At 37.8% G+C, this 24,763-nt stretch overlaps 1 protein-coding gene across 17 annotated transcripts in view; it reads left to right on the top strand.

The window, feature by feature from the left end:
* The window catches only part of CDKL3 (cyclin dependent kinase like 3), a 77,391-nt gene that overhangs the window by 31,171 nt on the left and 21,457 nt on the right, over positions 1 to 24,763 (top strand). For 7 of the 17 annotated variants that reach the window (XM_070465369.1, XM_070465373.1, XM_070465370.1 and 4 more), the window contains 5 exons: positions 971 to 1,133; positions 2,179 to 2,276; positions 4,943 to 4,998; positions 10,401 to 10,501; positions 23,838 to 24,587. In XM_070465369.1, the coding sequence (XP_070321470.1) occupies positions 971 to 1,133; positions 2,179 to 2,276; positions 4,943 to 4,998; positions 10,401 to 10,440 (357 nt within the window). In that variant the 3' untranslated portion in view covers positions 10,441 to 10,501; positions 23,838 to 24,587. Of the gene's footprint in view, positions 1 to 970; positions 1,134 to 2,038; positions 2,140 to 2,178; positions 2,277 to 4,201; positions 4,299 to 4,942; positions 4,999 to 10,400; positions 10,502 to 18,741; positions 18,916 to 23,837; positions 24,588 to 24,763 lie in introns of those variants that run through there. The other 10 variants (XM_070465377.1, XM_070465379.1, XM_070465375.1 and 7 more) reach the window with 9 other exon arrangements.

Genomic DNA, 24,763 nt, shown 5'->3' with positions numbered 1-24,763 from the left:
GTGCAAGTATTCATTAACCTAAGAAAGTTTCTATCATCTGTTGTAAAATAAGCAAAAACAGGTGGCACAAAAGTTTTTCCAGAATGCTCAGTTCACAAGTAATTTTTCTGTTGGGTTTTCCAGTGTCCAGAGCACATCATTTTGTAAATTGAAAAATAAGTTATTAATAAAATGAACCAGAGCAGTTTGTTCAAAGTCAGAGTGCAATGAGTAGGATAAAAAATTAAAAGTTGAGGCTGTGGTTCTGAATATTGAATAAGCTAAAAAAATTTATGAAATTTTTATTGGCGTTTGATCCATTTATATATTTGATGATACTCTTCTACTTCTTTTTGAAAAAATGATTTATTTTATCTTTGGCTGTGCTGGGACTTCATTGTTGCACAGATTTTCCTCCAGTTGCAGCGAGCAGGGCCTCCTGTCTGGGTGTAGTGCTCGGGCTTCTCACTGCAGTGGCTTCTCTTGCTGTGGAGAGCGGGTTCTAGAGCATGCGGGTTCAGTCGTTGCGGCTCTCGGGCTCTAGAGCATGCGGGCTCAGTTGTTGCGGCTCTCGGGCTCTAGAGCATGCGGGCTCAGTCGTTGCGGCTCTCGGGCTCTAGAGCATGCGGGCTCAGTCGTTGCGGCTCTCGGGCTCTAGAGCATGCGGGCTCAGTCGTTGCGGCTCTCGGGCTCTAGAGCATGCGGGCTCAGTCGTTGCGGCGCACCAGCTCAGTTGCTCCATGGCATGTAGGACTCTCCTGGACCAGAGATTGAACCCTTGTCTTCTGCATTGGCAGGCGGATTCTTTACCACTGAGCCACCAGGGAAATCCCTCTCTTCTACTTCTTAATTATTAAAATCACCTTTTCAAAGACTAATTTTTATGCCCGTCTTAAACCATCCAAAAGGCTGGAATTTGTTGGCTCCTCATCCAGTAAGTAGTTACACACCTTTCTTCAAATTAACTCTTGTTTATTTGGGTTTTTTTTAGAGCCAAATGGAGAAGTGTGTGTTTAATGAGCAAACCAGCCAAACTGACCAAATGGCAAATGGAAACAAAAGGAAGCTGAATTTTTCCAGATCTGACAGGAAAGAATTCCATTTCCCAGAATTGCCTTTCATAATACAATCAAAGGAGATGAAAGGAATGGAAGGTACACATTTGTCGCATAGTTTTACAAATCTCCAGATAGAATATTTTAAAAAACCTTTTTTGGTAATATAACTTACATTTATAATATGATTTAGGTAGAAAGAAGTATGTGTATGTGTGTGCGTGCATGATCAGTCCCTTCAGTCGTGTCCGATTCCGTGTGACGTTATGGACTGTAGCCCTCCAGGCTCCATGGGGTTCTCCAGACAAGAATACTGGAGTGAGTTTCCATGCCCTCCTCCAGGGGATCTTCCTGATCCAGGGATCGAACCCAAATCTCTTACATCTCCTGCACTGGCAGACAGGTTCTTTACCACTAGTGCCACCTGGGAAGCCCCAGAATGGAGTATATTGCTAGGCAAAATATTTTCAGCTGATGAAAAAAATTTTTTTCCATAGTCAAATAAAGGGTAAGACTTAAAGGAGATAATTTTAAAGAAGGGTTAAGAAAATTTTAAAAAGTAAAAATTTTATTAGCTCAATTTCGTTGAAATGTTAGAATAGTATTTGAGGAAGATGTTTTTGGTTTAGTATATGACCTAGGGTAATTGCAGTTTCCTTTGTTTTTCTGTGATAACTTGCCCATATAATAGCAGGAATGATGTATGTGTGCTTCATGCATTCAAGGACTTAGTCGACTAAAATTTTATAACATGTATTGAGCTCATAAAATGAAACTCATTTTTTTGCAATCATTTCTCTGAAGAACAGTGACACCTTGTGAAAAGAGAATATAATAGCAAGAAAATAGTACTTGCATAACTCAAGAGGAATTATCTGATCCACTTAACAGTAATATTCAGAATTTTAAAAGTAAATGTCTTCCTTATTTAGAAGACAGACTGGTAGACTATTTGTAAAATTATATAACAAACCATCTGTGACTGATATTTTATACCATTACAGCTCATGATTTGTTTAGTTCCTTTATAATAAACTGAGAAACTGACTTTAGTGGATATCAGAATTTCCATTTGAAACTCTTGAAAAGGAAAGTAAAATTTCAAGGTAAGAGTAACAAGTTCTCATATATATTTTTGCAAAAGTGAAACAGATAAAAGTGTTGAAGAGGGAATCAAAGAGAACAGATTCATCTAAAATACCAACTTTACTTAATGCAGATCAATATCAAGAAAAACAAGAGGTAAAACGTTTTACTGATAGCTTTTACTAAGTAATGATGTTTAGAATACTTGACTTAGTATATAATTTTAGTTATTACTGTTGGAAAGTTAGATAAAATTTCAAAATTCTCTAATCTTTGACCTCTAGAAACAGAACTATGTTTTCCTAGAATAATCAATTATAAAGGTTTTTAAAAAGGTTTTATTTTTGAAGGTAGTAAATTTGAACCCTCATTTGAATGTTGAGTGATTGAATATATGCTACCCAGAGAAAATAGTATGTGTGTTATGTATACTACTTGGTGGTAGGTAAACCATGCCAGAGGAAAGGAATAGTGGTATAGACATACGATTATCCTGGCCACAAGAACATATATATTTTGACTTTAGCCTTTTTCTTCCTATTTTTTCCTCCAATTTATTCCCCCATCTCTGCTTTCTAACTACTGTCCTATTTTCACAAAGATATGCTCTCAGCTAAGTATCAGATAATCTTGAATTTTATTTGGAGATCTTGAAGCCATCAGTATCTATTATAAATTAATACTCTTTAAAGGTATTCTTTTAAGGGAAAGGGATTGTGCTGAGCATTCACTGAATTAAATCATATTAACAGCCTTCTATCCTGTACACCTGTGAGGTCATCAACTTTGTTATCTAGGTTTCTTATTTTCTAAATAAAATTGACTACATTTTTATTTGTGATAAAATTAGCACATACTTATTAAGGAAATTTGAAGAACTTATAAGAATAGAAACCATCATCTGAAACTATGTAAGAAGGTATTTTTAACTAAGTCTATTAACTTCTAGAACATTCAGGTAAGAATTATCAGACACTGTTAGATATGCTTTCACAGTGACATTTATGCCTTATTCCTGGCCTTGAACTTGTTGACAACTCCACAATCAGTTTTGCAGAGAAGAAATATTTTCTAGATAGAACAAGGAAGGCATTAATGGTCATCTTTTAGTTTGTTATAAAAAAGAATAAGATAACTTCAAACTTTTAAATCTGGGTGACTTACTGATGTCACAGAATGTTGAACAGCACACCATTTGCACATTTTTTGAATAATTGGATGAGTTAAGGGTCTTGAGTTTGGGCAGACTAGTAATGTGCTACATGTGTTTTGTCCTACTGTACTGTGAAAGTCCTCAGAACTAAAATTACATTTTAATTCAGGAAGAAAGGAACTCTTAAGACAGTTCTGACATTTTAAAAATACATAAGAGGAAGGGAAAATCCCTTTTTGTGCATATGATGTAGAACTCCTGAAAAGATGATCTTTTTAAGAGTAACAGTGAAACAGTTGTAGTTATTAGAAATATCCAGAAGTCATCAATGATAATTGTAGTTTATATGTATCAGATTGACCAAAAAGTTTGGGGTTTTCCGTAAGATGGTAAGGAAAAACCCAACCCAACACTAATCATTCAAATGCAATTCTGACAAGTGACGGAAATTACACATGAGGCTGGTTCAAATGCTTTTAGTAAATTAATGTTAGAATTAAGAAAATGTCCTAAATTTCAAGTTGATAGGTTGTTAATGTAGAGCATGAGAGAATATGATATGTGTTTAAAAACTTAAGACAGGGAATGGCAGCTTATTTGTTCTATTCACAGATTTGCTTCTGACTTACTAAATCACATCCAGGCACTTCCCAGTTAATAGTGTAGACATGTATTCAGCAGATTCTAGAGACCTAGAGAGAAATTCCAATTACTGCTGAGTGAGTTAGGCAAGAAACAAGAGTCCACAGAAAAGCCTCCTTCAGTTTTGTCTTACGATGATAATAAGGACTCCTTTGCTAAATAGTCTCCCTGTGCCTTATAAAATAGCCCCCAGGTGCAAAGTACAAGTACTTATCTGTGGCTGTATTTCCTTAGCCAAAGACTCACGGTTTCCTCAATTAAGGTCCTGTTTCTATTTACTTTTTAGAATACAGGAAATGCACAAACTGAAAGGAAGAAGAACCTGCCAGATGTAGAGTAGAAAATGCAGCAGCTGAAAATTCAGGGAACCCCAGAATCACACTGTATGGTTAAAAAAGTCCTTTTTATTAATATTACATACACAAAAATGTTGACTAGAGAATTCTACAGATAGATCGTAAATCCTATGTAGTTATGTGTAAACTCATCTAAATTTGTTTTAATAAATTATAAATTTTTCAAGTTTTCTTAATTTGAACATTAATTTATAAAAACTGTCTGACTGGTACATCCTAATAAAACTACAGTTACAACTACGTTTGGTCATATAATTTTATTTGATGACCTGTTATCTCAGTCATGTTTGATTACTGGTCATTCTTAGCTTTGGTTCAGAACTTTATAGATAGAAAGATTTCTAAATGTGTAGTAACGTGAGATTCCAATGTCTGGGAGCACCAGACATTTCTGAACAAGCAAGCATACTTGATAAGCATGAAACATGGGTTTGGTTTTATACTGGACATTCTGGAGCAGTATTTAATTAAACATATCATGAAACGTGTTTAAAACAATGAAAACTGAGCCAAGTATTGAAGGAAATCTTTTGGCTTGACCAGCATGTTTATCATTTAGTAGTTTATATAGAATATATTGGTATGTATAATTTAACATTAATATAGTCAAAGTTTTGGCAACATGTATTTATATTCTTATCCCCGGTTGTTGGCTTGGTTTCTGATTTTAGGATGGAGATGAACATTATAAGGGGAAGAATTTGAAGAGGAACAGACTTTTTTTCTGGTAGTGTCTTTTCTTTTAAATCTTAAAAAATACAAATTGGCAAGTCTTCCCTTTTAATTTTATATACAACAGAAACATAACATGAGCTGTTACAACAGCAGTTAGTCCACAGTAGCATCGTCCAACTTTGTTTTGTTAGCAAACCATTCATAGTTTTCTTATCCTTTCTTCTAAAAATTCTGTTGATGTGATGTTTTGATTTGGAGTTATGAAGTCGTCTCCTCTCTGCGTGCTTTTTTACTTGCCATGATTACTGAGTAGGTAACACATCCTGTCATATGACTCATACTGTATTTCTACTGATCTCTGCCCTCTGCTAGTCATATAATCTAAGTGTCAGTTTTTTTCTAGGATGCTCTAGCTTCCTGAAGTGAGTTCTTAATGAAATGTCTGACATTTTAAAAAAAGTAGTCCATTACATGATTTAAAATATGTTCTGTTAGCTATAAAAACATTTATAATATTTATAAAGTATCAAAATTATATGGTATTAAATGTTAATTTTTTTAATTCCTTTAAACAACTGCCAGCACTCCTTCAGTTTCCTAGTTCAGTCTGATAGTGCCTTTTATGTAGTACAAACTTTTTCTATTTATGTATGACCCAGAAGAGAAACACTACCAAAATTCTTGGTCGTCATATTATTCAAAAAGCAAAATGAGATTGTTTGGTATTTTACCAAGACTCAGCCTGATTTTGTATTTACCAAATAGACTTGAAAAACAAATGAAAACATAATTTCTTTATTATGATATTGTGATCTCTTTTTGACTTATTAAACGGTTGATTAAAATTTGCAGTGAGTTCTCTGGTGGTCCAGTGGCTAAGACTCCATGCTCCCAATTCAGGGGGCCCGGGTTTGATCCCTGTTTGAGGAACTAGATCCCAGTTCAGTTCAGTTGCTCAGTCATGTCCGACTCTTTGTGTGACCCCTTGGACTGCAGCATTCCAGACCTCCCTGTCCATCACCAACTCCCAGAGTTTACTCAAACTCATGTCCACTGAGTCAGTGATCCCATCCAACCATCTCATCCTCTGTTGTCCCCTTCTCCTCCCACCTTTAATCTTTCCCAGCATCAGGGTCTTTTCTAATGAGTCAGCCCTTTGCATCAGGAGGCCAAAGTATTAGAGTTTCAGCTTCAGCATCAGTCCTTCCAATGAACACCCAGGACTGATTTCCTTTATGATGGACTGGTTGGATCTCCTTGCAGTCCAAGGGACTCTCAAGAGTCTTCTCCAACACCACAGTTCAAAAGCATCAATTCCTTGGCGTTCAACTTTCTTTGTAGTCCAACTCTCACATCCATACATGACTACTGGAAAAACCATAGCTTTGACTAGATGAACCTTTGTTGGCAAAGTAATGTCTCTGCTTTTTAATATGCTGTCTAGGTTGGTCATAAGTTTTCTTCCAAGGAGCAAGCGTCTTCTAATTGCATGGCTGCAGTCACCACCTGCAGAGATTTTGGAACCCCCCAAAATTAAGTCTGACACTGTTTCTACTGTTTCCCTATCTGTTTGCCATGAAGTGATGGGGCCAGATGCCATGATCTTAGTTTTCTGAATGTTGAGTTTCAAGCCAACTTTTCCACTCACCTGTTTCACTTTCATCAAGAGGCTCGTTAGTTCTTCGCTTTCTGCCATAAGTGTGGTGTCATCAGCATATCTGATGTTATTGATATTTCTCCTGGCAGTCTTGATTCCAGCTTATGCTTCATCCAGTCCAGCATTTCTCAGGATGTACTCTGCATATAAGTTAAATAAGCAGTGTGACAGTGTACAGCCTTGACGTACTCCTTTCCAGATTTGGAACCATTCTGTTGTTCCATGTCCAGTTCTTTTTTTTTTTTTCTTCCATGTCCAGTTCTAACTGTTGCTTCTTGACCTGAGTACAGATTTCTCAGGAGGCAGGTCAGGTGATCTGGTATTCCCATCTTTTTAAGAATTTTCCACAGTTTGTTGTGATTCACACAGTCAAATGCTTTGGCATAGTCAATAAAGTGGAAGTAGATGTTTTTCTGGAACTCTCTTGCTTTTTCAGTGATCCAGCGGATGTTGACAATTTGATCTCTGGTTCCTCTCTTTCTTCTAAATCCAGCTTGAACATCTGGAAGTTCTCTGTTCACAAACTGTTGAAGGCTCACTGGGAGAATTTTGAGCATCACTTTGCTAGCGTGTGAGATGAGAGCAATTGTTCAGTAGCATGAGCATTCTTTGGCATTGCCTTTCTTTGGGATTGGAATGAAAGCTGACCTTTTCCAGTCCTATGGCCACTGCTGAGTTTTCCAAATTTGCTGGCATACTGAGTGCAGCACTTTCACAGCATCGTCTTTTAGGATTTGAAATAGCTCAACTGGAATTCCATCACCTCCACTAGCTTTGTTCATAGTGATGCTTCCTAAGGCCCAGTTGACTTCACATTCCAGGATGTCTGGCTCTAGATGAGTGATCACACCATCGTGGTTATCTGGGTCATGAAGATCTTTTTTGTACTGTTCTTCTGTGTATTCTTGCCACCTCTTCTTAATATCTTCTGCTTCTGTTAGGTCCATACCATTTCTGTCCTTTGTTGTACCCATCTTTGCATGTAATGTTCCCTTGGTATCTCTAATTTTCTTGAAGAGATCTCTAGTCTTTCCCATTCTATTGTTTTCCTCTATTTCTTTGCATTGATCATGGAGGAAGACTTTCTTATCTCCTTCCTATTCTTTGGAACTCTGCATTCAAATGGGTATATCTTTCCTTTTCTCCTTTGCCTTTTGCAAAGGCATCAGCTATTTGTAAGGCCTCCTCGACAACCATTTTGCCTTTTTGCATTTCTTTTTCTTGGGGATGATCTTGATCACTGCCTCCTGTACAATGTCACAAACCTCCGTCCATAGTTCTTCAGGCACTCTGTCTATCAGATCTAGTCCCTTGAATCTATTTGTCACTTCCACTGTATAATTGTAAGGGATTTGACTTAGGTCATACCTGAATGGTCTAGTGGTTTTCCTTACTTTCCTCAATTTAAGTCTGAATTTGGTAATAAGGAGTTCATGATCTGACCACAGTCAGCTCCTGTTCTTGATTTTGCTGACTGTATAGAGCTTCTCTATCCTTGGCTGCAAAAAATATAATCAATCTGATTTCAGTATTGACTATCTGGTGATGTCCATGTGTAGAGTCTTCTCTTGTGTTGTTGGAACAGGGTGTTTGCTATGACCAGTGCGTTTTCTTGGCAGAACTCTATTAGCCTTTGCCCTGCTTCATTCTGTACTCCAAGGCCAAATTTGCCTGTTACTCCAGGTATCTCTTGACTTCCTACTTTGCATTCCAGTCCCCTATAATGAAAAGGATATCTTTTTTGGGTGTTAGTTCTAAAAGGTCTTATAGGTCTTCATAAAACTGTTCAACTTCAACTTCTTCAGCATTACAGGTTGGGACATAGACTTGGATTACTGTGATATTGAATGGTTTGCCTTGGGAACAAACAGAGATCATTCTGTCTAGATCCCACATGTGGCAACTAAAAATTCTACATGTGCAATTAATGATCCCATGTGACACAACTAAGACCTGGCACAACCAAATAAATAAATATATTTTTTAAATGATTAAAAAAATTAACAGCTGAGATTAATATGTGTGTGTGTGTGTGTGTGTGTGTGTGTGTGTGTGTATCTTTCTAACAGACTCCCTATTAACTTTAGTAACTAATCTCCCCCAGAGAAATTAAGAATTATTCCTGTGGTAGATTCAATAAATATGTCTGCCCATTGCCTACTTGTTCAGTCGCTAAGTCATGGCCAACTCTTTGCAACCTCATGGACAGTAGCATGCCAGGCTCCTCCGTCCTCCACTATCCCCTGGAGTTTGCTCAGATTTATGTCCATTGGGTCATTGTCCCATTCTCTGCTTCCCCTTTCTTCTTTTGCCTTCAGTCTTTCCCAGCATCAGGGTCTTTTCCAATGAGTTGGCTCTGTGCATTAGGTGGCCAAATATTGGAACTTCAGTTTCAGCAACAGACCTTCCAGTGAATATTCAGGGTTGATTCCATTACGATTAACTGGTTTGATCTCTTTGCAGTCCAGAGTTCTTTCAAGAGTCTTCTCCAGCACCACAATTCAAAAGCATCAATTCTTTGGCACTCAGCCTTCTTTATGATCCAACTTTAACATCCGTGCATGACTACTGGAAAAACCATAGCTTTGACTATACAGACTTTTGTCAGCAAAGTGATGTCTCTGTTTTTTAATACACTATCTAGGTTTGTCATAGGTTTCCTTCCAAGGAGAAAGCATCTTTTAATTCCCTGGCTGTAGTCACCATCCACAGTGATTTTGGAGTCCAGTCCAAAATCCAAATAAATAAAAGCTTCCAATCCAAAATAAAATCTGTCACTGCTTCCATTTTTCCCATCTATCTGCCATGAAGTGGGACCAGATACCATGATCTTAGTTTTTTGAATGTTGTTTCAAGCCAGATTTTTCACTCTCCCCTTTCACCTTCATCAAGAGGCTCTTTAGTTCCTCTTCACTTTCTGCCATTAAGAGTGATATCATTTTCATGTCTGAGATTGTTGATATTTCTCCCGGCAATCCTGACTCCAGCTTGTGATTCATCCAACCCAGAATTTTGCATGATGTACTCTACATATGAATTAAATAAGCAGGGTGACAATATACAGCCTGTCGTACTCCTTTCCCAATTTTGAACCAGTCAGTTGTTCCATGTCTAGTTCTGACTATTGCTTCTTGTCCCACATACAAGTTTCTCAGGAGACAGGTAAGGTGGTCTGGTACTTCATCTCTTTTAAGAATTACCCATAATTTGTTGTGATCTAAACAAAGGCTTTAGCATAGTCAATGAAGCAGAAGTAGATGTTTGATCCTTAAAGGGCTGTCTTTTTTTTTCTTCAATTTCTACAAAAATGCCTGCTGGGATTTTGACTGGGATTGTATTAAAGTTAGTAGCAGCAGCAGCAGCAGCAGTGTTAAAATCTATACATCAATTTGAGGAGAATAGATATTTTAGAAGTGCTGAATCTTCCAATCCATAAGTATGCTATAAGCACTACATTTATTTAGATCTTTAAACTTTTTCTGTAGCATTTTTTAGCAGTCTTATACATCATTCATTAAATTTACTCCATTATGTTTTGGGTTTTGATGCAATTATAAATGGTATTTTTAAAAATATCTTTTAGTTGGTTGTTACTAGTAGTACAGAGGTACAATTTGTCTTTCTATATTGATCTTGTGTTTTGAGACCTTGCTAAATTAAATTCAACTTATTCTAGTAGATTTTCTTCATTCCTTCCTTCCTTCTTTTTTTTTTTTTTTTTGTCTTTTCCTTAGGATTTCCTATATAAGCAATTATAACATTTGTAGATAAAGATAGTTTTACTTTTTCCTTTCCAGTGTTTCTATGATGTGTGACAGCGCTGCACAGAAGTGGTGAGAGTGGACATTCTTGCCTTTTTTCCTATACCAGAGAGAAAACATTCAGCCTTTCCCATTAAGTATGATGTTAATTTTAAGTTTTATGTAGATAACTTTTATTAGATTGAAGAAGGTTCCTTCTGTTTTTGATTGTTGAGTGTCCTTACCATGAGCAGGTATTAATTTTGTTAAATGCTTTTCTTGTATCTTCTGAGATGATTTATGATTTTTCCTCCTTATTTCTGTTAGTATGAATTATATTAATTGATGTTTTAATGCTAAATCAACCCACATTCCTATGGTTAAAATCCACTTGATCCTTTTTATGTATTGTATTGAATTCAATTTGTTGATATTTTATTAAGATATTGGCATCTACATTAATGAGGGACTTTAGTCCATTTCTTTTTCTTGTGTTATCTTTGCCTGCCTTTGATATCAGTGTTACAGTGCTTCATAAATGAGTTGGAAAGTTTTCCCTCCTCTTTCCTGAAAGAATCTGTGCAAGATCTATTTTACTTTCTCCTTAAATACTTGTTAGAAATCACCAGTGAGACCAGCAAGGCCTAAAGTTTCCTTTGTGGAAAGATTTTAAGATGCAAATTCAATTTCCTTAAATTTATTTAATACATATGGAGCTATCTAGATTTGCTATTTCTCCTGTGTCAGTTTTGGTAATTTGCCTCTTTCAAGGAATTTATCTATTCCATGAAATTTGTTGATTTTTATTGCCATAACATTGCTTACCATTTTCCCTTGTTATCATTTAAGAAATGATATCCTGCTTATCATTTCTTGTATTGGTAATTCGTGGGGGATTTTTTTAGTAAGTCTACCTAGAGGTTTGTCAACTTTCCTAATTTTTTTTTCAAGAACGAACTTTTGGTTTTATTTCTATTGTTTGTTTCTTATTTTATTGATTTATGCTCTTCTTTTGGGCTTAATTTGCTGTGATATTGTGATATAGTAACAAATACAAATTTTAGGTCTTTGTCTCCTTTTCCTGACACAGAGCTCCCAAAACATTTATAATTTCCTGACTGAGGAGGAGAGGAACATCTTTTGTTATTCATAATAAACCCTTTTCACCCATACCTGAGTTTATGCTAATGAGGTATTTAGGTATCTTTACTAATCTTCAGTCTGCTAGTTTATTAATTGCTGAGGGAGGCTTATTAAAATCTTCAACTGTAATGATAGATTTGTCTGTTTCTCCTTTCAGTTCTAGTTGTGGTTGGCTTCTGCATTTTAAGCTTTGTTACCAGATGCATGTGTATTTAGGGCTATTATATTTCTGATGAAATTGACCTTATTCTGCTGTCCATTGTGTGAAAACAGTTGTTTTATTTATTTTTTCCAGTTTTATCATTGTTTAAGGTAATGCCAATACCTATTAGTCAGTGATGCCTGGAACTAGAAATTTAAAGAATTCTGAAAGTGAAGATCTAGTCAAAGCTGTGAATAAGGAGTAACCTTTAGAGTCATTACCAAGATTTCTAGCTATGTCTTATGGAAAATGTCCCTGATTGGTTGTGTGCTGTTTTAGTTTAAGACTGTTCCTACGGATGTGGATATGTGCATAGGAATTTGTAACGGCTTGCCTGTTCTTTTCGTTGTTCTTATTCAGTTATTGAAACCCTCATTTATTCTGTGATTTCTTTGCCAATAATATGAAAGTTTGAAGTATGAGGTTTGCCAATGGAACTTCAGCAGTGGATATAGTTAGGTAGGATGGATAGTCTGTTGATTGATAATACTTCTCAAAAGATGTTAGTCAGACAAGTGTGTTTGAGTTGTACTTCTGGCCTATTTTCATTTTCCATGTATGAATCTAACTTGTAAATATTTGTTAAAAAGGAATTGGTTGAGGTAATGGGTTGCTTCCATCAAAACTGAAAAAAAAAACCAAAAAACTGAAAATGTCCCATGGTGGCCAGAAAATGATGACATTAGATCGAGCTCAGAGAAGATACAGTATTGATTTCTGTGTTTAATTTATTTCTATCCCATGCCTGCATCCCTCTCATCAACTCTGCCCAAGGAGTTGGACAACAGAGAATCACTATGAACTTATTTGAATCTCATTGGTTTCTATTAATAACTTAATGAGTCCTGTAAGCAAAGGGAAAGTGAGGGATATAATAGTTATGTAGTTCAAGTAACCAACAAGCATTTGGTCTCTGTTCTTAGATCTTTTTTCTCTCTACACTCCCTAGGTGAGGTCATCTAGGTGCATGGCCTTAAATATCACTTATATATTGATGACTGTTAATTCTCTCTTTCTAGACTGGACTTGACTTCTTAACTACAGATTCAGATTTCCAATTGTCCATTCAGTAGTTCTACTAAAGCATATAATAGATATCTTATGTCCCAAATTAAGGTCCTGATCTCTTCCCCACTCCTGTGTTCCTCTTACCTGCTCCTCCATGTTTCATTTTGGTTAAGGGCAACTCTGTTTCTTCCAGTTGCTCAGGAGAAAAACCTTGGAGTAATCCTTGACTTCTCTCTTCATCTCTATATCTGTAACCTATGCTTTCAGCTCTACCTTTAAAGTATTTCTAAGAAGTGACTGCTCTCCTCCCTCTGCTGTTACTTACAACATTTCTTGCCTGGATTTTGTACTAGTCTTCTGGCACCTGATCTTCCCGCTTTAACACTGTTCCACCTTCAGTTTCTTACACTTGATCTTAGCCAAAAGGCCAAGAAGCGATACATCTTCAGTTTCTTGTCAACTCAGAGCAAAAGCTGCAGACATTACAACAACCTCCAGGACCCTACACAGCCTGCCTCTACCTTCTCTTTGATGCTATTCCTCTTCCTATTAGTCATTCTGTTCCAAGCCCACTGGCTTCCTTGCTGTTCCTGGCTGCGCTTCTGCCTCAGAACCTTTGTTCTTGCTGTTTCCTCTGATGAGAAATATCTTTCCTCAGGTAACTGCAAGAGTCCATCCTTTAACTCCTTCCTGTTGTTCAGAACAACCTCCTCACTGGCTTTTACTCATATATGAAGCTTTCTCTATCAGGTTACTTAAGATGACAACTTTCCCCATTCTCATTCCCATTTCCTGCTTGCCTTCTTTATATATCATTCCCTATCTGACAAACTTTTTTTATTAATGGTCTCCCTCCAATAAACTATGAACTACATGAGAACAGGGAAATTAATGTTTTGTTTGTTGCTATATTCCCCAGCATAGAACAGTGTCTAACATATATTGACCCTCAATAACGTTTTCTTGTGAATTAATGAATTAATTTATTAAACACCTACATAGTAATCACTTGAAAAAACCGAAGAATAAACTATGAGATAATTTTATTGATGGGGTAGAATGGCTCTCTATATCATGTTATTATTTGTTGTCAAGTAGCTGAATGAGTAGCAGTCATTCAGCATGGAGGTTAAAGGTGAAGGAGATAAGGTAAACTTCCAGCTTGTTAGCATCCTAATGGAGGAATTGAAATTTAGGTACTTTAGAGATAAAACTTGAAGGATGCTTTTTAGGAACGGAATTCAGAGGAATCTCAGATAAGTAAGAAAAATTGTTTCTCGAAATTCAGAGACAAGGAAATTCAGATAAGACAGGTGAAAGGGTAAAAAGAAATAATGCTCTACAGTATATGGTTCAGAATTACACATGTGAGTTACAGTATATGGGTCTGAATTTTAGATTTTCCACCTCAAGTGACCACATTTTTATTTCTTTAGTAACTATGTATCAGGAGACCTAAATTAATATACTTAGTGCTTGCCATAGAGTGAGAAATTGTGTGAGTACTGTCTCAGTGTTATGCAGGTCTCTCAAGTTCCTCTTGGCTTAGAACAAGCAAAGTGATTTATTTGCTTAATTGGATGGTATTGAAAGTATAAACAAGATGTATAACGTAAAGAGATAAGTAAAACAAAATTTGCTTCAGATTTACTTTCTTTTATTTTTAAATATTTATTTATTTATTTGGCTGTATCAGCTCTTCTTTGGAGCCCACAGACTCTCTAGTTGTGGCATGCAGGTTTAGTTGCCCTACAGCATATGGGACCTTAGTTCCTCAACCAGGGATCAAACCTGTGTCCCCTGCATTGGAGAGTGGATTCCCATCCACCAGGGAAGTCCCTCAGATTGATTTTCAGACTAACTTTGGGTTAAGATTCTTGCTGTTTACAACTGATGTTTTATTTAATGGATAGCAGTATAGAGACTACTGGCATCCAGTGGCTATTATGTAGTCTTTGTGCCTAGTTTGCCAAAGAATAAAGATGATTCCAAAGTTCTCTTTCAAGTCAGTTAGTCCTAACCTCCTCCAGAGGGAGCTCAATAGCCATCATTTTCAGGACCAGAAGCTCTTGTCTACCCTGGTCTAACAGGACAAGTCATTCAGCTCCGTGTTGGACTGAACCTAGTGTATGAAGATGGGGTCCTACTTAAATCAGTGGTTTTTGCTCCCTAGGATGAGATATGCAAGAAACAATGCATGCTAGGATTTGAGTTTCCTCAGATGAATGACTCCAAAGTCTTAAGACCTTTCAGATCAAGCCTGATTATTTATATACATTTCAGGCAGCTTCTCTTGGATGTCTCTGAGTAATTTTTTTGTAGTTACTAATAGTACATTTATCAGTATTATTAAACTGTTTAAAGCATCTGATGCCTCATGAAAAACCTTTGTTGTTGTTCAGTCACTAAGTCATACCCGACTCTTCAACCCCATGGACTGTAGCACATCAGACTTCCCTGTCCTTCACCATCTCCTGGAGCTTACTCAAACTCATGTCCATTGAGTTGGTGATGCCATCCAACCATCTCATCCTCTGTTGTTCCTGTCTCCTCCTGCCCTCAATCTTTCCCAGCATCAACGTTAAAAAAATTCTGCCACCAGTAGTCTCCCTTGATTTGTTGTTCGATAGATTTGAATTTGGAAAATGGATTCCTTTAATTACTGGCCTTCAAACAATATCTAGTGGTATCAGAATATTTACTGAAACTATATCTATGAACTCCTGGGGCTTTTCTCTTTTTAAAAATATTGAAAAGATTAATCTCCTAAATATACAATCTGCTCATGCACCTCAATATCAGAAAAACAAACAACCCAATCAAAAAATGGACAGAAGACCTAAACAGACATTTCTCCAAAGAAGAAATACAGATGGCCAAAAAAACACATGAAAAGATGCCCAACATCGCTCATTGTTAGAAAAATAATCAAATTGAAACTACAATGAGTTATCACCTCACCATGGTCAGAATCGCCATTATCAAAAAACCTACAAACAATAAATGCTGGAGAGGATTTGGAGAAAAGGGAATCCTCCTGCACTGTTGCTAGGAATGTAAATTGATACAGTCACTGTGGAGAACAGTATGGAGATTACTTAAAAACCTAGGAATAAAACTACCATGTGAAAAAAAAAAAAAAACTACCATGTGACCCAGAAATCTCATTATTTGGCATATACCTGAGAAAACCATAATTCAAAAGACACATGTACCCCAGTGTTCATTGCAGCAATATTTACGATAGCCAGGATATGAAAGCAACCTTGATGTCCATTGACAGATAAGTGGATAAAGAAGTTGTGGTACATATATAAGTGGAATATTACTCAGCCATAAAAAGAAATGAATTTTTAGTCAGTTGTAGTGAGGTGAAGGAACCTCGAGCCTATATAGAGTGGAGTAAGTCAGAAAGAGAAAAACAAAGATTGTATGTTAATGCATATATGTGAAATCTAGGAAAATGGTACTAGTAAACCTATTTGCAGGGCCAGAATAGAGACACAGACGTAGAGAATGGACTGGTGGACATAGCAGAGGAATGAGAGGGTGGGATGAATTGAGAGAGTGGCACTGAAATATATACATTACCATGTGTAAAATAGCTAGTAGGAAGTAGCTGTCTAACACAGGAAGCTCAAGCTGGTGCTCTGTGATGACCTAGAGGGGTGAGACTGGGAGAGGGGAGAGGTGGCAGGTGGGAGGGAGGCTCAAGAGAGAAGGGGATATGTGTTTATTTGTAGCTGATTCACATTGTGATACAGCAGAAACCAACACAACACTGTAAAGCAATTACCCTCCAATTAAACATTTAAAAACATATTTGTTGAATGAATATTCAATTTTTATTAAGAGCCATATAGTATAATAGAGTCCAGATTATCATCCAATTGCCCAAAATAGAATCAGGACTTTCACACACTTCTTTACTGCAGAGTGTGTGTGTGGTATTTTGTTGCCTCAGTTTTCCTCAGTTGGGAAATGGAGACAAGAAAAGCTTAAATCATAGAGATATTGTGAGGACTTTCTAAGAAAAGGTTTAATACACACAGGGCATATTGAGTTTATACTATACTGATGAAATTTAGTTGTCTTTTTCAAAGATGCAGAATTACGGTTTTGTTTGTTGGCTGTACCCTCGGTTGGGTGGATCTCAGTTCCCTAACCAGGGATTGAACCCAAGCAGGCTACAGTCAATGGGGTCACAGAGAGTCAGACACAACTTAGTGACTGAGCACATACACATAGCAGTGAGAGTACCAAGTCCTAACCACTAGACTGCCAGGGAATTTCCTAGAATGATGGTCTTTAATTGTAGTTCTTTTGAGCAAGTTGTCTGAGTTTATCCTGACTTCATTTACTTTGGTAATAACTTGGTCTATAAGTGCCCCTTACTCTTATTGTGTACCATCTGTGAGATTTATGGGGGGATCTGTGTACCTTGGTCTCCATTTGTTTAGATATGAAATTGGCATAGATGACAAATACATCTGTGCTTTTCATGTATAAAATGTTACATTAAATACAAGAATAAACATGGCATTTCAAGTTTTAAAAGAGAATTGTGTAACCTTTTGAAGGTAGGAAGACTCAGTCTCTGCTGACTCAGTAGCGCTGTTTAGAGTTGTGCCATGTCAGGGGAGATACTAGCATCATTGTTTAGTCTCTAAGTTGTGTCTGACTCTTCTGAGACCCAATGGACTGGTGCCCGCCAGGCTCCTCTGTCCATGGGATTTCCCAGGCAAGAATACTGGAATGAGTTGTTATTTCCTTCTCCAGGGGATCTTCCTGACCCAGGAATCTGCACTGGCAGGCAGATTCTTTACCACTGAGCCACCTGGGGCATTGCAGTTCTGTTCTCTCCTGGGAAAACCAAGTCAAGACCTGCAGTTTCTAGTGTTTCTCCTTTGCGCCTACATTGGATTTTCTCAGAGTCTTTGTGCATTATGGGGGTAGGTAAGTTGATGTTGCAATTGTGGCTGTGGTAGGGTGCTGAGTAGATGAGTTATGGGTTAATATAAAGAGATGAAGGTTTTATGAAGCCTGAAGTTTTTAGATTTGGAGGCCCTTCTGGGGAAAAGAACAATACAAATTTGCAATTATGAAATTGTTAGAGCTGTTCTCATGGCCTTGGAAGGCACCTATACAAGGGAGAGGACTTTATTGACTTCTTGGCATATATGCCTCTGCTGATAGCGTTGCCATTACTTGGTTCTGTGGCCACCAAAAGTCACTGTGAAGTGGGAAAGGCAGAGGCAGTGGCAGCTGAATTGGCAGTCAACCAGGTCAGGTTTTGAAATCTGTTGAGTAGATACTCATGTGATGATTAGGAATCCTAGTTCCAGTCTTTTGGCCAAGTGGAATTGTTATAAATGGAAGGGTTTACAACTGGTAGCTCAGCAGGCTGCTGCTGTGTGGCACTCATCTCCTTTCATTTGGAAGAAGGAACACAGGATACCATTCCAATGATAGGAAGCACCTTGATATATTTAACACCTTGAAGAATAGACTTCCATTTTTATTGCTTATACCATATATGTAAACAAATTTATATGTTTCACATCCTGCTTTATAATGCTAGTTACCTCTTGATTTATATCTTTGCACCTGAACACCCTACCCCCAGTACCTTCATATAATTATGTACCTTGATAGGTCTGGAACAAATAATTTAAATTCAAAATGACCTTGGTAGTTTGGAGACTTGCTGAACGAACAATCAATGGATGTCAAAACTGATCAGTAAGAATATGAGACATGGATGTCACAGACCAAGCTTGTCAGAAGAATTTTGGGATGGTAGTTAATGATGTCATGTTGCAGTTCTTCCTTAAAATTTCAGAACACTCACAGTTCCATGTGCTTTTAGGAGTGTTTAGTTGAAGTTTTTCTCAGGTTTCAGTTTGAGCACATGAATGCCTGAAATAAAAACTAGTTTTCCCAGCTTTCCTTACAGTTAGTACTATCAGAGAAATAGTGATAGTAGCAATTTGTATTAAGCTCTGACAAGTCAAAGATTTTGTTTTATTTCTGTCAATTTCTAAGATAATAGAAGAAAACATGAAGCAACTGTCTTGGACTCTGGGCAACAGGCAGCCCAGGACTCTCATCTCTGAGAGAAGAAAAATTATTGAAACAATCACTGTGATCACACAGGCTTTCTACAATTTCTGGATCACTGAACAGGGAGGTGGTGATTCAGTGAGACTGGCACATTTGGTGAGTTTATGAGGTGGGGATATAAACTTAGGGAGGTCAAGATGGCTAGAGTTGGTAAGGCAGAATACTAGAGAAGGGAAAACTATGTAGAGAAGAAACTTTGAAATCCGTATGGATTTCTCTCTAATATCTGGCTGAGCAGTAGTCAGAGAGTGTGTGGCAACCATGAAAATGCACCTCCTATGTAAAAGAATGAAACTAGAACACTTTCTAACACCATACACAAAAATAAACTCAAAATGGATTAAAGATCTAAATGTAAGACCAGAAACTATAAAACTCCTAGAGGAGAACATAGGCCAAACACTCTCCGACATAAATCACAGCAGGATCCTCTATGACCCACATCCCAGAATTTTAGAAATAAAAGCAAAAATAAACAAATGGGACCTAATGAAACTTAAAAGCTTTTGCACAACAAAGGAAACTAGAAGCAAGGTGAAAAGACAGCCCTCAGATTGGGAGAAAATAATAGCAAACGAAGCAACAGACAAAGGATTAATCTCAAAAATATACAAGCAACTCCTCCAGCTCAACTCCAGAAAAGTAAATGACCCAATCAAAAAATGGGCCAAAGAACTCAACAGACATTTCTCCAAGGAAGACATACAGATGGCTAACAAACACATGAAAAGATGCTCAACATCACTCATTATCAGAGAAATGCAAATCAAAACCACAATGAGGTACCATTATACGCCAGTCAGGATGGCTGCTATCCAAAAGTCTGCAAGCAATAAATGCTGGAGAGGGTGTGGAGAAAAGGGAACCCTCTTACACTGTTGGTGGGAATGCAAATTAGTACAGCCACTATGGAAAACAGTGTGGAGATTTCTTAAAAAGCTGGAAATAGAACTGCCACATGACCCAGCAATCCCACTTCTGGGCATACACACCGAGGAAACCAGATCTGAAAGAGACACGTGCACCCCAATGTTCATCGCAGCACTGTTTATAATAGTCAGGACATGGAAGCAACCTAGATGCCCATCAGCAGACGAATGGATGAGAAAGCTGTGGTACATATACACCATGGAATATTACTCAGCCATTAAAAAGAATTCATTTGAATCAGTTCTAATGAGATGGATGAAACTGGAGCCCATTATACAGAGCGAAGTAAGCCAGAAAGATAAAGACCATTACAGTATACTAACACATATATATGGAATTTAGAAAGATGGTAACGATAACCCTATATGCAAAACAGAAAAAGAGACCCAGATGTACAGAACAGACTTGTGTACTCTGGGAGAAGGCGAGGGTGGGATGTTTCAAGAGAACAGCATCGAAACATGTATATTATCTAGGGTGAAACAGATCACCAGCCCAGGTTGGATGCATGAGACAAGTGCTCGGGCCTGGTGCACTGGGAAGACCCAGAGGGATCGGGTGGAGAGGGAGGTGGGAGGGGGGATCGGGATGGGGAATACATGTAAATCCATGGCTAATTCATTTCAATGTATGACAAAAACCACTGCAATGATGTAAAGTAATTAGCCTCCAACTAATAAAAATTAAAAAAAAAAAAGAAAGAAAGAAAATGCACCTCCTAGAGCACCAACTGCAGGGAGTGTAAATTAACTTACACCAAAAGAATTGTAAGAATTAGCTAGCTTACTGGGAAGATTCAGGGAAATACCCCTGGTGTTAGATTTGGGGTATTTGATCAAGGGGACTGGAATATATCCCTAGATAAGCAGGAGTTCACTGACTTGGGGGAAACCTTCAGGACATGAGATTTAACACTCTAGCAAGGACCTTATGGGATGTAGGAAGCACACTGCTGTGTTTGCTCTTAAGAGCCTGGGAATAACTATGGCCAACACCCAGGGAAGTAGAAGTGCCTGAATTGCCCTTACAGTGAGAAAGGAAGAGAGAAATAGGATAGAGAATAGAATAAATGTATTATATAAGACCAGTAGACAACCAGAGAATAATGTTCTATGGGAGGACCCAGGGACACAAGTTCATTAGGAATACCCTGGTGACAGAAGTGCAAGTCTTATACACTGAAAACTACAGTGAAGAGACTGATGCTGAGCCCCTGATATGGCATCATTCCTTGAGGATTATGAGAGACTGGCTAATTGGTGGCAAGTCAAATATATCAGGCTCTTTCATCCTCCCCAAACTTCCTTAGAGATACAGTGCAGTGTAAATGTTTTCCACTCAATCTTACTTTCATCCCTCTCTCCTTCATAAGTGTCAGCACTGCCTTGCAGTCTTATGACTCCCTTAGCTACCCCTGGCTATCTTCCCATTTTTTCCTTATGGGTATTTACTTCCATAAATCTCTTTCATGTCACATCCTCTTCTTGGCATCTGCTTCTTGGAGTAACCAGACTGACAAGGTATACATAGAGGAAATTTACAAAGCCAGCCAAAGAGTATCTGCCAGGGAGCTATAAGCTGAATACTTCTTAGAGATCACACAGAGTTAGGAGAGACTCAAGTTTCTGACAGCCAAGTGCAGGGGGTGATGGGGGAGTAGATGATGAACCTGAGACATATTATTGTAACAGTAAGTGCCTTTAAAAGAGATGCTGAAAGGACACAGACACCAACTAGAAGGAGCTCCTAACTGTCAAATCTGAGACAATAGAAACAACAAAACAGCTGAATGCAGAGTTCCAGAGAAAGCCTTCTTAAATGAACAATGCAAAGAAATAGAGGAAAACAATGGAATTGGGAAGACTAGAGATCTCTCCAAGAAAATTGGAGATACCAAGGGAACATTTCATGCAAAGATTGGCACAGTAAAGGACAGAAACAGCAAGGACCTAACAGAAGCAGAAGAGATTAAGAAGAGGTGGCAACTCAGCAGTGGATCTGAAGAGGCTGCTGCCAGAAAGAGCAGTGGCTCCAAGAAAAAGCTCTGAAAGCTAGCCCAGGAAAGTTAGAATGGACATCTTTCTAGTGGGGCATAACTTACAGAGGTATTCCCCATCCCATCCCCTAGAGCCCAATTTAAAAAAAAAAAAAAGAAGAGGTGGCAAGAATACACAGAACTATACCAAAAAGGTCTCAATGACCCTGATAACCATGATGGTGTGGTCACTTACCTAGGCCAGACATCCTGGAGTATGAAGTCGAGTGGGCCTTAGGAAGCATCACTACAAACAAAGCTAGTGGGGGTGATGGAATTCCAGCTGAGCTATTTAAAATCCTAAAAGATGATGCTATTTAAATGCTTGACTCAGTATACCAGCAAAATTGGAAAATTAAGCAATGGCCACAGGACTAGAAAAGATCAGTTTTCATTCCAATCCCAAAGAAAGGCAATGCCAAAGAATGTTAAACTACCGACAACTGCACTCATCTCACACACTAGCAAGGCAATCCTCAAAATCCTTCAAGCTATAGGCTTCAACAGTACGTGAACCGAGAACTTCCAGATGTTCAGTCTGGATTTAGAAAAAGCAGAGGAACCAGAGATCAAATTGCCAACATATGTTGGATCATAGAAAAAGCAAGGGAATTCCAAAAATACATCTATTTCTGCTTCATTGACTATGCTAAAGACTTTGACTGTGTGAATCACAACAAACTGGAAAATTCTTCAAGAGATGGGAATACCAGATCTCCTTACTTGCCTCCTCAGAAACCTGTATGCAGGTCAAGAAGCAACAGTTTGAACCAGGAATGGAACAACAGACTGGTTCAAATTTGGGAAAGGAGTACATCAAGGCTGTATATTGTCACCCTGCTTATTTAACTTATACACAGAGTACATCATGCAAAATGCCAGGCTGGATGAATTACAATCTGGAATAAAGATTGTGGGGAGAAATATCAACAACTTCAGATATGCAGATGATACCACTCTAATGGCAGAAAGTGAAGAGGAACTAAAGACCCTCCTGATGAGGGTGAAAGAGGAGAGCGAAAAAGCTAGCTTAAAACTCAACATTCAAAAAAAGCTAAGATCATGGCATCCCATCACTGTGGCAAATAGAACGGGAAAAGGTAAGAACAGTGGCAGATTTTATCTTCTTGGGCTCCAAAATCACTGCAGATAGTGACTGCAGCCATGAAATCAAAAGATGCTTGCTCCTTGGAAGAAAAGCTATGACAACTCTAGACAGTGTATTAAAAAGCAGAGATATCACTTTGCTGACAAAGGTCTGTATAGTCAAAGTTATGGTTTTTCTAGTAGTCATGTATGAATGTGAGAGCTGGACCATAAAGAAGGCTAAGCACTGAAGAATTGATGCTTTTGAACTGTGATGCTGGAGAAGACTCTTAAGAGTCCCTTGGACAGCAGGAAGATCAAACCAGTCAATCCTAAAGGAAGTCAACCTTGAATATTCATTGGAAGGATTGATGCTTGACCTCCAATACTCTGACCACCTGATGTGAAGAGCTGACTCATTAGAAAAGCCCCTGATGCTAGCAAAGATTGAGAGAAGAGGAGAAGGGGGCAACAGAGGATGAGATGGTTGGATGGCATCACAAACTCAATGGATGTGAATTTGAGCAAACTCTGGGAGATAGTGGACACAGAAGCCTGGCCTGCTGAAGTCCATGGGATCGCAAATAGGACACGACTTAGGGACTGAACAATAACAATGGATGTATAAATAAAAATGAGTATGACTCTATGAACATAAATGAATAATTCAAAAAATAAGTAAATGGGGGAGAAGACACAGCTCTTTCTTGCAATAGAGCTGCATTTAATAAATGTAGAAGGAATGATGGAAAAAGAAAATCATCATTTACCATCACACTAATAATTGATGCTGGCAAAAATCACTAAAGGGTGCTAAAACTAAACAGGCTATTGCATAATGTCTCCCCATAGATAAATTATTTATTACAAAGGAGAAAGTAATTTTACAGAGGAGTAATCTTAGTAAATTGGTTAAAGTGAACATTTTCAGTAATGGCACAAATTGATATAATTTACCACTTGACAGGATGCAATGAGAGGAACAACATTATTTCTCTGATAGTCCTGCCAAAAATGCATGACCTGAATCTAAACATGAGGAAATATCCGGAAAACAAAATCTGAAGCCCTGCAGAAAAACAACTGGCCTGCAGTACTCAAAAGGATCAAGGCCATGAAAGTCAAGGAGAGACGGAAGAACTTTTCCATACTGAGAGAGAAGAAGAGAGATGAAAGCTAAATAAAACGTGATCCTGGACTAGCATGTTTTGCTATTAAAAACATACTGGAAAAACTTGAATGAGGACTCTGGATTAACATTGTACCATTATATTAATGTTAATTTCCTACTTTTGATTATTGTATTGAGGTTGAGTAAGAAAATGGCAAAAATTGTCAATTCCAAGTGTTGGTGAGGATGTGGAGCAGGAGGGTGTATTATACAATGCTGGTGGGAATGTACATTGGCACAATCACTTTGGAAAATCTGGCATTATCTACTAAAGTTGTAGATGAGCATGCACTAACTCAACTGTTCCTCTCCTTGGTGTTTACCCTAGAGAAAGTCTTGCACATGGACTTCAGGAGTTAAGTAGTATAAGGATGTTTCTAGCAGTGTGGTTTGTTGTAGCAAAAGTTGGAAACAAACCAGAAGTCCTTCAGCAATAGACTAGATAAACAATGATATATTTAATACATACACACACACACACAGAGTCTTTAAGTGAATGAACTACAACTCCATCAATAAATCTCACCAATATCTTTCATCAAAAAAGCAAGTCACAGTATGATTCCATGTCTATGTTAAAAACATGCAAAACTGTATCTTAAAATATACAGTATATCATCAGATTATTTTAAAAGGTGGTACTAACACACACAAAATTCAGGATAGCAACTCTGTCTGCTGGGAATGTGATCAGAGAGTGTACCTGGAACTTCTATGGGACT

Source organism: Odocoileus virginianus, chromosome 3 (genome assembly GCF_023699985.2).
Source record: "Odocoileus virginianus isolate 20LAN1187 ecotype Illinois chromosome 3, Ovbor_1.2, whole genome shotgun sequence".
NCBI lineage: Eukaryota > Metazoa > Chordata > Mammalia > Artiodactyla > Cervidae > Odocoileus > Odocoileus virginianus.
This window is presented reverse-complemented; position numbering and strand designations above follow the sequence as displayed.